Source organism: Neoarius graeffei, chromosome 7, assembly GCF_027579695.1.
Source record: "Neoarius graeffei isolate fNeoGra1 chromosome 7, fNeoGra1.pri, whole genome shotgun sequence".
Lineage (NCBI taxonomy): Eukaryota > Metazoa > Chordata > Actinopteri > Siluriformes > Ariidae > Neoarius > Neoarius graeffei.
In genome coordinates, this window is record NC_083575.1 from 50,516,116 (window position 1) to 50,530,946 (window position 14,831).

General features: G+C 39.7%; 1 protein-coding gene across 3 annotated transcripts in view; it reads right to left on the bottom strand.

Annotated features, from left to right (window-relative positions):
• prkg1a (protein kinase cGMP-dependent 1a) overlaps nucleotides 1–14,831 on the bottom strand; it is a 144,581-nt gene that overhangs the window by 14,892 nt on the left and 114,858 nt on the right. For 2 of the 3 annotated variants that reach the window (XM_060925881.1, XM_060925879.1), the window contains exons 6-9: nucleotides 14,678–14,755; nucleotides 14,475–14,569; nucleotides 9,467–9,532; nucleotides 3,441–3,515 (exon numbers count right to left, since the gene is read on the bottom strand). In XM_060925881.1, coding sequence (XP_060781864.1) covers nucleotides 3,441–3,515; nucleotides 9,467–9,532; nucleotides 14,475–14,569; nucleotides 14,678–14,755 — 314 coding nt within the window. Of the gene's footprint in view, nucleotides 1–3,440; nucleotides 3,516–9,466; nucleotides 9,533–10,250; nucleotides 10,296–14,474; nucleotides 14,570–14,677; nucleotides 14,756–14,831 lie in introns of those variants that run through there. The other variant, XM_060925882.1, reaches the window with a different exon arrangement.

The following is a 14,831-nucleotide window of genomic DNA, read 5'->3' on the forward strand; positions in this document are numbered from 1 at the left end:
TTATAATAATCCTAATATAATGATAGCTACAGGTGCAAAATCATTATATATTTTCATGTCACAATATCATGCAGTATTTAGTTTTCCAGAAATCATTAATTGTACACCTTTTGTAGGGGAGAGCCGGTACAAGTGTAACTGGCTAAACTGCATGCAACTGTGATTTCATTATATTCATACAGAAAAAGAAAAAAAGAAAAGGAAAAACAAAACACCATTTTGTGCCAGGTAAGTTAAACATGGAACTGAAAGTATTTTTCTATGTGTGCTCCTCCATATATGCATAATGGACATCATTGATCAATTGTAATCACTTAATGTTGTTCAAGCTACCCACAAAGGTATGAAAATGGACGGAACTCACTGATTATATGGCTAAACCTCCACTTGATTAAAGAAACAAATGCGCATGATGTTATGTGGAAAGTATGATGTTTGTAATTTAAACCAACATTTAATAATTGAACTCAATAATAAGGTATGAAGTATAATGTACATATAATGATGTGCATCGACTGGGTATATAAAAGGATTATAATATAATGATATTATATTATAAACTTGAAAGTTTGTGAACCCTTTAGAATTTTCTATATTTCTGCATAAATATGACCTAAAACATCATCAGATTTTTACACAAGTCCTTAAAGTAGATAAAGAGAACCCAGTTAAACAAATGAGACAAAAATATTATACTTGGTCATTTATTTATTGCGGAAAATGATCCAATATTATCTGTGAGTGGCAAAAGTATGTGAACCTCTAGGTTTAGCAGTTAATTTGAAGGTGAAATTAGAGTCAGGTTTTTTCAATCAATGGGACGACAATCAGGTGTGAGTGGGCACTCTGTTTTATTTAAAGAACAGGGATCTATCAAAGTCTGATCTTCACAACACGTTTGTGGAAGAATCATGGCACGAACAAAGGAGATTTCTGAGGACCTGGAAAAGGTTACAAAACCATCTCTAAAGAGTTTGGACTCCATCAATCCACAGTCAGACAGATTGTGTACAAATGGAGGAAATTCAAGACCATTGTTACCCTCCCCAGGAGTGGTCGACCAACAAAGATCACTCCAAGAGCAAGGAGTGTAATAGTCGGCGAGGTCACAAAGGACCCCAAGGTAACTTCTAAGCAACTGAAGGCCTCTCTCACATTGGCTAATGTTAATGTTCATGAGTCCACCATCAGGAGAACACTGAACAACAGTGGTGTGCATGGCAGGGTTGCAAGGAGAAAGCCACTGCTCTCCAAAAAGAACATTGCTGCTTATCTGCAGTTTGCTAAAGATCACGTGGACAAGCCAGAAGGCTATTGGAAAAATGTTTTGTGGACGGATGAGACCAAAATAGAACTTTTTGGTTTAAATGAGAAGTGTTATGTTTGGAGGAAGGAAAACACTGCATTCCAGCATAAGAACCTTATCCCATCTGTGAAACACAGTGGTGGTAGTATCATGGTTTGGGCCTGTTTTGCTGCATCTGGGCCAGGACAGCTTGCCATCACTGTTGGAACAATGAATTCTGAATTATACCAGCAAATTCTAAAGGAAAATGTCAGGACATCTGTCTATGAACTGAATCTCAAGAGAAGGTGGGTCATGCAGCAAGACGACGACCCTAAGCACACAAGTCGTTCTAAGAATGGTTAAAGAAGAATAAAGTTAATGTTTTGGAATGGCCAAGTCAAAGTCCTGACCTTAATCCAATTGAAATGTTGTGGAAGGACCTGAAGCGACCAGTTCATGTGAGGAAACCCACCAACATCCCAGAGTTGAAGCTGTTCTGTATGGAGGAATGGGCTAAAATTCCTCCAAGCCAGTGTGCAGGACTGATCAACAGTTACCGGAAACGTTTAGTTGCAGTTATTGCTGCACAAGGGGGTCACACCAGATACTGAAAGCAAAGGTTCACATACTTTTGCCACTCACAGATATGTAATATTGGATCATTTTCCTCGATAAATAAATGACCAAGTATAATATTTTTGTCTCATTTGTTTAACTGGGTTCTCTTTATCTACGTTTAGGACTTGTGTGAAAATCTGATGATGTTTTAGGCCATATTTATGCAGAAATACAGAAAATTCCAAAGGGTTCACAAACTTTCAAGCACCACTGTATGAGGATTTAAATGAGTGTGTAGGTGTCTAAGGAGATCATATGAGCTCATGGTGTATGATGTAATGCCTCTGGGTGTGCGTTTCCGGTAGATGAACTGTTAAGGAGTTTTGATCCCTCTCTCAGGACCGAGTGCTGGTATTATTGGCTGCTATATCTGAGTGCACGACTGAAAGTGCTCCCTAATGTCCCAGGCTTTAGGCTTTCTGCTGTATCATAGCTGCCCAACTAGAGTTCAGTTTTTTGTCCAGTGGAGCCCAGATCAGTGGTCTATCAGTGAAGTTTGTATGTCAGCTGTCAAATATAACTGCCTTTCAAAAAAAAAAGAAAGAAAAATTTATTAGCTAATTAAGTATGTAAACTCCAATGTAGCTGATATAATAATGGCCCATTTGGTTTTCAGAAAATATATTATGTTTACTTGTCAGGTAAAGTTATTGCACACGCTATGTTTTCTGGAAGAATGATTGCTTTCGGCTTAAAAAAAAACGGACTTTATTTCAAGGATAGAAAATTGTGGCAGATTAGTTCAAAGAACCAAGCAAAATAAGAAAATGTGAAAGATTAATAATCAATCAGAAATGTAAATGGTTCTCAAAGCCAGACTGAAAATTGAAATAATGCTAAAATCTGGACAAGAAAAATATTTTGGCTATAACAACACATCATTTATGTATCAGTTCGGGTCATTTACAATGCAGATTAGAAAGAGAAAGTTTCTACTGCTTCTGCTTTGATCTAAGAGAAGGAAGTTGTGCAAACAGTGAAGGAGCTGAAACTTATTCACAACATCATTTGTAAGCTTCGACTGAGTAATTACTGGAGGGACAATACTTTCTCTTTTTGTGTGTGTGTGTGTGTGTGTGTGCACGCACGCTGGCTGATGATGTTCTGAGAGTTCATATTACTCCCGCCTTTGCAGTTCTTCGGTTTCGCATCACCTCAAACTGCCTGAGAGGTCACTGTCTCTAACTCTCCTCTCATGTTACTTTCATTAAAAACAATGTGTCAGTGGTAGTTGGCTGTAACACAGCTGTGAGGATGCTGACTCTCTCTCTCTCTCTCTCTCTCTCTTTCAGACGCAGCAGAAATACTGTTCTTATATAGCACTTTCTATAAATCAAAATAATTGTATAAGTATGCATTTAGCAAAGACGTACACTGGGTAATCACACGACAACATATAAAACTATTTACATCATTCCTGTAATGCCACTGGAATGATATTACTTGCAGAAGCTAACAGCTTCAGTATATGGAGACCTATACAGATACTAATAACACTAATAATACTAATAGATAAAAGCTGAGATGGGCTTACTGTGCTTTGGCCTCTGCATCTTCCGATCCTTTGCTGGACACATCCTCCAAACCTCCAATAAGGTGCTTATAAGATCTAAAACACAATATGAGAAGGCTCAAACATTTTTTTAGAAAAGTCTCCCACAGCCAAAATGACACACACTGCTAAGCGTAAATGAGAATATAAGACTAGTTTTGTCAAACGAAAAAAGTAAAAGTAAATCGAGGATCACTTAGACTATAAAAAAAATGAGTAACAGGATTGTATTGCTTGCAACTAAAAAGTAAACTCTTTTGTAAGGGACAAAAGAAGAAAGTAATTACATTTGAAATACTAACCTAATTAAAATCAGTGTTTCCTTTTGTTCAGAGGAGAATGTTCAATTATGTATGACCTCTGCTGCTGTAAATATTAATGATAATGATGAAAGCCCCTCTGCAATTTCAGCAGTACGATCAGAGAGAAGGAGGGAGAGGGTGTGTGTGTGGGTACCCGTGCGCATGTTTGTGTACGTGTGTGTGAGAGACAGACAGAGAGAGAGAGAGAGAGAGAGAGAGAGAGAGAGAGAGTGTCTCCTGGTTGATAAATATCACAAGGAGAAATGGCAGTAATGCTGGGGATGAGCTTCTGTTGATGTGTTTATACCAAAAATGGCAGCTCTGGCACTGCACTTTAATCAATCCATGTAAATATTTAAATTTTCTCTCCCTCTTCCTCTTTCCCTACACTTCTCCTTCCCCAAAGAGGGGCATGCTTAACTGAATTACTTCTGAAGTGCACTAAAAAGAAGACAGCATTATATTATTCTGAACTTAACTGAAGGGTGTCCATAAATTGTATTTAATCATTTTTATGACTTTTTGTACAATTCAATGCAATTTAAGGCCTATTCTTTCATGGGTGAGTTACCAAATAGAAAAACACTTAAAAATCGAAAAACAGAAATGATCTATTCACATGTAATTATTATTAAGTTACAAAAGAACTTAAAAAGTTTTATGGCATTGTATGCAGTGAGCTTCATATTTTATAGCTGTTGCTGACAGTTTTACGGTTTAATCAACTAAGGTGGTGTTTACATTAGACCATATCAGCGGATCATCAGATTAACGTTTTTAAAATGATTCGCGTGCACACAGCAACGCCAGTACACGATTCGCGTGCACACAGCAACGCCAATACACGGATACGCTAATCACATGACTAATTAGACGGCACGTCACATGATCCCAGTGCATATCGGGCATGCGCAAGTCACTCACCACTTGCAAGTGGAAGGATGGCAAGCGAACACCTTCTCCAGCAGATAAACACACCTGGCTGTGATGTTCATGTTCTCACTGAGTTTAAGCGCCTGAAGGAGGTAAATAAGTTGAAATGTGTAAATAAACCTCAGTGCGGCTCAGCGCTTCCTCCTGCGCTCCAAATCACTCCACCCTGAACAGCGAGTGCCCTCTGGAGGGTGCGCACTCCGGCCCTGCGCAGCTCACAGAGCGCGCGAGTGAAGCGCACGAGCAGTGATTCGGGACCGAGCCGCTGTGTGTGTGATCCCAACGCCAGCAAATCAGGAAGGTGGATGTCACAGTGACGTTGTCCAATGACGACGTCAGCTAGAGCTCAGCACAGCGTTTCCGCGTTCCTCAATGTTTACACAGCACCGGCTCAGATACGAACTGGGTTGAATATGTGGGCCCTGGCGGATTCAAGTTGTTCCGCCTGTGGAGTCGTTTCCCGGCGTTTAAATGTGAATGGACAGTGCATCCGCAACGAAAACGAGACGGATACGGTCTAATGTAAACACCACCTAACTTGCTGTCCTAGGCAACCTTTGGTTAAATTTAAATATTTCCGTATCTAAGTGTCTGTGTATGCTAGCTCAGCAGCATGTAATTAAAATCCTTGACTTGCAAGTGATATCAACGCAACATAGAAACCCGGATGTTGACCATGTTGGTGGAGATACAAATGCGAGGTCAAGCAACATTCCATACAAAACATAGTCATGCATGCGCAACTCTCTTTGTTTTTTTCACTGCTTTAAGCGTTCTTTTAGCTATTCCATATCTTTGTGCTGTATGTGGTTGTGGTTACAACAGTACTCGTGACCGTGGCATGTTCCCATTTTTTAAAATTCCAATGACCATTTAGTCCAATAGTTAAGACATTCCGTCCAAGCCTAAAGCCCCCGCAAGAGCGCTGCTCGGCACCTAAAGATTTAACATGATCCATACTATGTCACTCATTTGCTTTACAAAAATGTGCTTTGCTTCGGTCAAATTGCATTGAGAATTCCTCCTTTTTTTGAACAAATACCTGAAATATAAAATAATTGATAATGCATATGAAAAAGGCTTTGGACGAAATGACCTGTATTCGTACTCAATGGTCGGTAGAAGCATCTTATCTTCAGAAAAGTCTGACTTTTTAAAATAATATGGGTCAAAACCACACATATCTATCTTCTCTTTGTATCAAATCTTTGCTTGACCGTTCAAATCGTGGTAATACTGAGAAAATTCAACATTGTTTATAGACACGCTTTCAGTGGCTGCCATCCTAGTTGTTTTGTATATCCACCATCATGGCGGACGCTCATGACGTAGCACATTTTGATCATGTGGTTGCAAGTCATCTAAACGTTTGATACGGAGCTCAGTATCAATGCGCTGTCGAAGCGCGCAGAAGGTGTTAGTACGCCTGTCATTATAGTGCGGACTTTCCATAGCATAGAAAATCGCTACGTTTCAATTTGTGTAACTGAACTTGTTTCATATCACTGGTCATATAAACCTATGTAAACAGGAAAAACGCGGAAGAGTTTGGTCGCATCTAACTACAGCCCAAAAAAATACCATTGGCCATACTGAGCCTAGCTACATTGCTAACAGGAGTGACAGCGCGTCTGACTGCGTCTGACTGACTGGGAGGTCGCGCAAAGCTCGGAGAGGTACGGAGCAGCTCGTCTCAATTCAGATAAGAGCATATTTCATTATGGAAGTACGGTGGACTGTTCCTTTAAAAATCCCATTCCACTTTTGCCGCTTTTCCACTACAAACGCGGCTGAGCCGTGCCGTGCCGTGCCGAGTCGAGCTGAGTCGAGCTGAGCGGGGCTGTTGGAGTTGCATTTCGACTACAACCGCGCTGAACCGTGCTGGCTGGAAGTGGGTGGACACATTGGGTGGAGTTAGCGAAAGTGGGTGGACGTCACGTGATGTCGTTAAGCAGCGCAAACAGTGACATCAGTGACAGTGGCGGAACAAGTCAGAGCCGGGCCGGGGGCGGGGCAAATGACCGGGCCCTTTATTAAAGCTTATCATAACATCATTTTAGGCTACAAAATGTCCGCAACTGCGGTGTTTACCAATTTCAACACTACCGGGTGCAACTATGTTATTTAGTACATCAAGTCCTTCAAACGAACATGTAACTCAGAAACAAAAAAACATTAGGATACTGTACATGGCTCATAATAAAACATCAATAGCCTACTGCGCGCATTATTTGAAGGGCATACGACGAGCCTTGCGCTCCGCGAACTCGTCCACGATGCTCTGTATGTCACTGATTCAGTGATCTTTTAAGCGGTAGTCTCACGACCCGGATAGTAAACAATAAACATGGAGGACATGGAGTCGTTAGTGTTGCTGGTCTTGGTGCTGTGGCTTGTTGTCACCGACAACGCCAACAGATACTGGCAAGAGCGTATAGATGAGGCGAGGCGCATAAGGCTTCAGAAATTCTCGTAATTCATAATTATTCTTCTTCTGGGTTTGCGGTGTTTACAGATCCCAGCGCGCTCGCGGGGCGTGTGTGGGCATGTGAGGACACTCCTCCTCACCAATCAGTGCACAGGGGAGTGTCTGCTCACACCCCCAACCTCAGTCGGCTCGCTTTGGCTCGCTTCAGCCCCACTCCAAAACGGTGCGAGTTTTGGGGGCTAAGCAGGGCTGAAACGAGCTGAGTCGTGCTGGTTTTTGGTAGTCGAAACGCGAGCCGTGTCGGGCTGAAGTGAGCTGAAGCGAGCTGAAAAAGGGTAGTGGAAAAGGGCCATTTGAGTCCTCTTTTGCTGTTATAATAACCTCTAATCTTCTAGGAAGGCTTTCCACTAGATTTTGGGATGTAGCTGTGAGGATTTGTGCTCATTCAGCCACAAGCGCATTAGTGAGGTCAAGCAGTGATGTCGGATGAGGAGCCCTGATGTGCAGTCAGTGTTCTAGTTCAACCCAGTAAGGTTGAGGTCAGGGCTCTGTGCAGGCGGCTCGAGTTCTTCCACACCAACCTTAGCAAACCATGTCTTCATGGAGTTTGCGTTATCATGCTGGAACAGGTTTGGACCTCTTAATTCCAGTGAAGGGAAATCTTACTGCTACAGCATAGAAAGACTTGCTGAAAAATTGTGCGGTTCCAACTTTGCGGCAACAGTTTGGGGAAGAACCAGATATGGGTGTGATGGTCAAATGTCGACAAACGTTTGGCCTTATAGTATAGTGTGTATTATCCAGTGAGTGATGTGGTTAAAAAAAAAGATTTGCATAACAACAAACAAACAAATCAAATCAAATCAAATCAAATCAAATCTATCAATAACCAGGATAAGGAGGTTACTAATGATGAATGAATGAATAATAATAAGAAGAAGACTTTAATCATCACACACTTGTGAAATTCCTCTCTGCATTTAACCCATCTGAAGCAGTGAGCACACACATGAGCAATGAGCACACACACATACCCAGAGCAGTGGGCAGCCATGCTAATAGCACCCGGGGAGCAGTTGGGAGTTAGGTACCTTGCTCAAGGGCACCTCAGCCCAAGGCCGTCCCATATTAACCTAACCGCATGTCTTTGGACTGTGGGGGAAACCGGAGCACCCAGAGGAAACCCACATAGACACGAGGAGAACATGCAAACCCCACACAGAAAGGCCCCCGCCGGCCGCTGGGCTCAAACCCAGAACGTTCTTGCTCTGAGGCGACAGTCCTAACCACTTACACCACCGTGCCACCCAATAACATTCATATTTCAAGGTCTATAAACTCTATCATCATCTAAATGCCAATTTACAACAATATAGTTAATGTTTTTATTTAAATATTCAAGTATAATTAAAGCATTTTGTTCATAAAATGTATTTTCAGACAAAAAATATTTTTTCAGGACCCACATCAATGTGCACATTCAGAGAGCACAATATGAAGATATGGAACAATCCATCCATAAATATTGCTTCAGTGTAACAGAAGTGCACACAGCAGAGTGCTGATGGATGAAGGCCTATTAAGTTGTAACAGCCCATAAAGAGCAGAATGAGCGCATTCCCCAGGAGACAACCTGTCTGCACAGATCACTGACACACAGCAATTAAAGTATTCAGCATGAGACAGATTTATTCAGACAAGCACACCTCTGAATAGACGAACTCACACAGGCACTGAAGAAATAAGTCATTCACACAAACTCACAGTAAACAGGGGAAAATGTCAGTTAGGAAATGCCACTGCAGCTTTATATGCAACAGTCAACTAAATCAGACAACATGACTCAATTCATTTAGCCAAGAATTGCTATTATGATATTATTCCAGAATGATACCCACATTGTATGTTAATAATAATAATAATATCCATCCATCCATCCATTATCTGTAGCCACTTATCCTCCTCTACAGGGTCGCAGGCAAGCTGGAGCCTATCCCAGCTGACTATGGGCGAGAGGCGGGGTACACATAATAATAATAATAATAATAATAATAATAATAATAATAATAATAATATACAATCAATTCCAGAATTATTTGCAGCCTTTAAATAAATAGGCAATAATCTTCAAAGTGCTGATAATTGTGAAATCATATTTTTTCCAAAATAATAAAAAAAAGAAAAATCACATTACTTCTAAGAACACTTGATGCTCAAGCTGTGTTTAAGCTCAAATGAGTTACTCTATTTTATTAGTGTATAAACCATGTGAATAATTCTAAAGCCAACAATAGAGCACGTATAACAAAGTTAATAATGCATGATGAGTAATGAGTAATACTCACTCTCTGTCGATAACAAGGCAGGTAACAGTCTCTGCAGCAATGACACTGGCTGTCCTGATGTCCTCTCTGTGCAACAAGGAGACGTGAGTGAAAAATTATGCAATACAGAAATGAATCTGTGTCAGCTAATTCAGATGAGACTCAGGATAGAATGCTTGACAGCTGGTCTAGTATAGCTAGATGATCAGATAAACAAGAAAATCTAAAAGAGATTCAAAGTGTCACCTTACAGATATAACTTCAACCATTCTCCATATACAGTATGAGAGTTAACAATTTATCATAGGAAGAAAACAATTGGTAGAACTGTTAGTTGCATTAGATCATCTAGAAAGCAATTTTAATATGAAATCTAAATTAAGAAATTTGCTTCAAAGTCAATAAGGCAATTTTATATATAAAAAAAATAAAATAAAACAAAAAATAAAAAAATAAAATAAAATAAATCAGTCATTACTCAGAGCCTGTCTGTATGCCATCATTAACCTCCTCTGGCTCGCTGAATTCCGAGGAGTCGTCACCCCAATCGCATGAGTCAGAATCCGAAACTGAATCCACTGAATCCATAATGTTCAGCGAGCTATTCTTCACAAGGCTTTTTAGTTCTTATAAAATGTTAAATTACAAAGTTTTACTCCAAAGTGTGCTCCACCACACCTCACAACTAGCTCAGCAAGCTCCATCCAACCATGCACAAAGCACACACACACATACACACACAGAACGTCTGACGCCTTGACTGACTAGAAAGAAGAGTAGATGTTAATGTAAATAGAGTACATACACACATCCTCCAATCCCAGTCAAAGGCTCTTGTGCTTGGACAGAGGTGAGAATTCTCCACTGCACAACCCTAACTCCCTCACAACACAAACACACAAACACACTCGGAGAAGGTCACAGCTGCTCCATACAACAGCAGAGAAGAGACAACAGAAAAGCACCGGAGAAATTCTGTCACTATTTTAAAGTGCCATTATCGAGCCAGAGGGCAAGTGTGAGCACCAGGTTTGACGAGTGTAATTATGGCCTGTGTATTTGTGTTGTAGTGTATAATGGGCTTTGCTGTTCACTTAATGTCTGTTATAATGCTCTCTATAAGAGGCTTTATAAGAGACATTAAGTGAACAGCAAAGCCCATTATACGACAAGGAGGGCAATCTCAAAACATGACACATGCTCAGTGAAAAAGGCCTTCTGTGCCAAGCTCTCATTTCAAACAGTCACACACACAGTCTACACTGGCATACATACACGCCCATTAATACAATCAACAAGAGCTCCTTTCCATCATTTACAGTTCATGAGGCCAATCTGAATACCAAGAGCACACACACTGTACACTGTGCCACACCAGAACTCTCAGATCAGACTGCTTACTGGAAGTTCAGCTCAGACATAAATAAGGCGATCCTTTTAGAAATTGATTGCAAATGTCCACAATGCAGCCAAGAATACACTGTAGCCTTTTGCAGTAGTGGATGCAGAGTGTGCAAGAGAATGGAAGCTGTTTAGACAGATTAGGATTTCATTGTTTTTAGCCCTCCCACCCCCCTTTTTTGTTCATTAACTATGCACAGAGGAATAAAGGAGGCTGAAGAGGAATCACTTATTTTTATGAACACTGATTTTCTGTATTCCAGTCATTCATCAAATACACCCAGAATAGAAACTCAAATAGCAGGAAAATACATTCTCTGGTCCAAGAAAGAAAATACCATCTCTCATCTCTCATAAGCAAGAACAGAGTACTATAATAACAACAATAAATTACTGCAAATTATTAGAAAGGGCATGCAGGTGCTGGATGATATTACTGAACACAGCATTTAGGGATAAAACAGCTGACCATTCATGTATTTTTCTAGTAGATTTAATGTGGGCCAAAAGCGGATTTATGTGTTGAGTTCTGTACAGTTCTTTTTGGCAAAACAGTAGGATATTTCTTTATAAATATTCAATCTAAGCCACAAGAAGGCACAGAAATCATGTTTCAAAGGCTCCTTAAATCAGCTTGAGTGAAAGTATTAGATAAGTGCATACTTGCTATCAACCTGATGAAAGAAATTCTGAAACCGAGGAGTCTTGAGCCTGGACTTGAGATGAATATAGTCATCATTCTCTCTATGTACAGTTTTAAAGAGAAAGTGATGGAGAGGGAAGGACTGAGTGAGAACAGAAAGCTGCTGTATGTGATGGGAAAACACTCACACTCAAACCAGTAGAGCTCTCTTTCTCTCACACACACACACACACACACACACACACACACACACACACACACACACACCAAAGTCACACATAAGTGCTATAAATGGAAGTGTATATATGTACACATAACCATACACGTACGATGTGGTACAGATCGAGAATAAAATAAAATATATATGAGGGTAAGTCAAAAAGTTCTAAGACAAATTTAAAAAAATCTTTATTTATGAAAATAACAAAGCTATTTCTTTACATAGCCTCCATTTAAGTCTAAACACTTCTGCAAGCGATGGTTCCATCGGAGAATTCCTTCTTTGTATTCCTTTTTTGAATTCGTTTGAATTCCTTTTGAAATTATAACATCTGTCTTAGAACTTTTTGACTTACCCTCGTATTTAGGCACTGCCTAAAAGCGGCACTCCCAATGAGTGTAAAATGTGTTAGTAAATAATCCCACATTACTTTTTAAAAAGCAAATTAAAAATAAATGCTGGATAAAACCCCAACTATCTTATGTAAATAAAGATAAAAATTTTGTTGTCCACTGGTCAAGTGTTTATGAGATATGTTGCCTTGCACTTACGATCGGGTTCCCTGTGGTGGTACACATACAGACGTCGTACAGTCACAAAAACCATCAAAAATCAGGTCGATGTATTACCATATTCTCTTAAGTATGGAGAGCAAAATAAACCAGAAAAGTTCGTAACAGGGATTGGACAAAAAAAAAAAAAAACATTTATACCAAAGACCTAAAAAGGAGTAGAGCCATGTTTTTTGTCATCCAAGTCCAGAATAGATTTGGGATGTTGGGCCAGTCTTCATGTTATAATCTTCCAGTAATTTAATGGATGGAGAAGGTCGATATCCATTTTATAGTCTGCACTCCAGGACTCCATAAAGGTTGATTGATGTTTAAATTTAGTAATTAGGGAGACCATGGAAGACACTTGACTTCGTCTTCTTGTTAATCAAACTATCCTTGCGGAGTTTTAGCAGCATGTATAGGAACATCAAGGAAGAATGTTTGCACTTGTTTAAATAATCATGCAAAGCAGTCATTGGGCCTTTGTGTCTTCATGCTTTGGTTTTGATATGAACGGTTTTAGAATTCTAGCTTCGTGAAATCATGACATCATGAGTTTTGAGGCTTCTCTATTATGACATTAAATAAAAAACTTTCCATTTTTTGTGATTTATTTTTTGTAAGTTTTGGAATACCTAATATTTGGCCTTTTTGGAAATCTGTTCCTTGCCTCAGGCTGCTTTGAAATTCCACATATCAAAGAACTAAGTGTCAGACCTCTTTTTTTTTGTATCTGATGAATGCAATTAGTTGGCAACCATCCTACTATAACTCATCTGTGCATCTGTGTTTGTAATTGTGACTGTCATTTCAAAGTGAATGTCCTTTTTCATGTGGTGTTTTTGTTATTTTGTGAAACCAAACCCTGTACTAATCTTGCATGTCTTATCTACAGAAATGATCAGAGAAAACTAGATTGCATTTCCTCTGCAGAAACTGCTGGAGTGTGCTTGCTCAAATGAAGCCACATTCTCTGCCTCTCTCTCTCTCTCTCTCTCTCCCTCTCTCTCTGTGTCTCTCTCTCTTTCTCTACATCTCTCTCTTACCCAATCACTATCTCCACCAATACACATTGTCACACAGTGTCATGGGCTTTGGTCAACAGCTCTCACTCCTTCTCTGGCTCAAAGTCTCTTTCACATCATTTTGAAGGGAGATCTCCTCTCCACCCTTTTATATGTTTTTCAATTTAATTCAGAGGTTTTACAGGGTTTAAAACACGGATTTTGGCTGTAAAATCGCAGTTTTAATTTTTTTTTTCTGCTGCTCCCACTCTAACATCTGGAGTGGAGGAGCTCCTTATGACATCATCACTCCAAAGTTCTACCCATTCATTTCAATGGCACGGAATTTTGCCGAAAAACGGGAATACCGAACGAACGACAAGGGGTAGTGCAAACATTTTAACAAGCATGCCATTCCAGATCGGGCCCTACGTTTCAGCGTTGGAACGGTGTCTCTATCTTGAAAGCCCTAGGAGGAGTAGTGGATCCAAAAAACGGGTGAAACATAATAATAATAATAATAATAATAATAATAATAAAAATAAAACTTAAGAAGAACAATAGTGTGCTTTTGCAAGCACACTAATTATAGAGCACGCGCCAGACCTAGAAAAAAATATATATCATAATATCGCTTCCTTTAACTGACTGTCATGCAATTTCAGGATAAACTGCAAATTATGTTTTAAAAAAGCTCTGCTTTATGAGATTTCAAGTACTAAATTGAACTCTTAAGATTACGCATTAAGACAAGTCAAGTTTATGTGTATAGCGCTTTTAACAATAAACATTGTTGCAAAGCAGCTTTACAGAATTTGAACGACTTAAAATTTGAGCTAATTTTATCCCTAATTGATGAGCTAATTTTATTAAGAAAGAGTAAGATATCTTTTCCAAGCTCACATATCTACTTGCAGGTGTATTGAGCTCATAATTATTGTGTCCTTGGTCTCAAATACAGACCAATAGTTATCTCTACTTTCCTCGTTTGAAACAGTTCTCATTTAGATTTTGTGCTACTGTGGTATTTAGAGAAGTGTTAATGTGTAGACACCACTAGGTGGCACACCACTACAGCTCTAATTGTATATACTAGATTTAGGTCAGACCAGTAGTTTATGAAGGAGCTCAGTGTGCTACAGCTGTTTGAGGCCAACCCTGATGCATTTGATGACTTATCTGATGCTTAAAAAGAGGACAATCCTACCCTTGCAAAGCTTTCTCTCCAAACCAATCGCCCTTCCCCAGAGAGCGCAGGTACACTGTATCCTGACTGGCAGAGTCCTCTCTGGTCACAGTCACCTAAAACACAGGGCCAGGTTACCAAAGAACCCTGATCAAAATAGAGGAGACTTCTGGGGCATTTTAACATTTAAACTTCACACTAATGCTGTGTTAAAATGTACTTACCTTTCCTTTGCTAATGATGAAGAAGGTGTCTCCCCTGGCTCCCTGTCTGATTATATAATCTCCATCCTCATAATGTGTCTGAATACCAAATACAGAAAAGAACAAACGGCATGAGAGGAAGCAGCAAGAAAGAGGGGAGTTAGAGGCAAAAAAA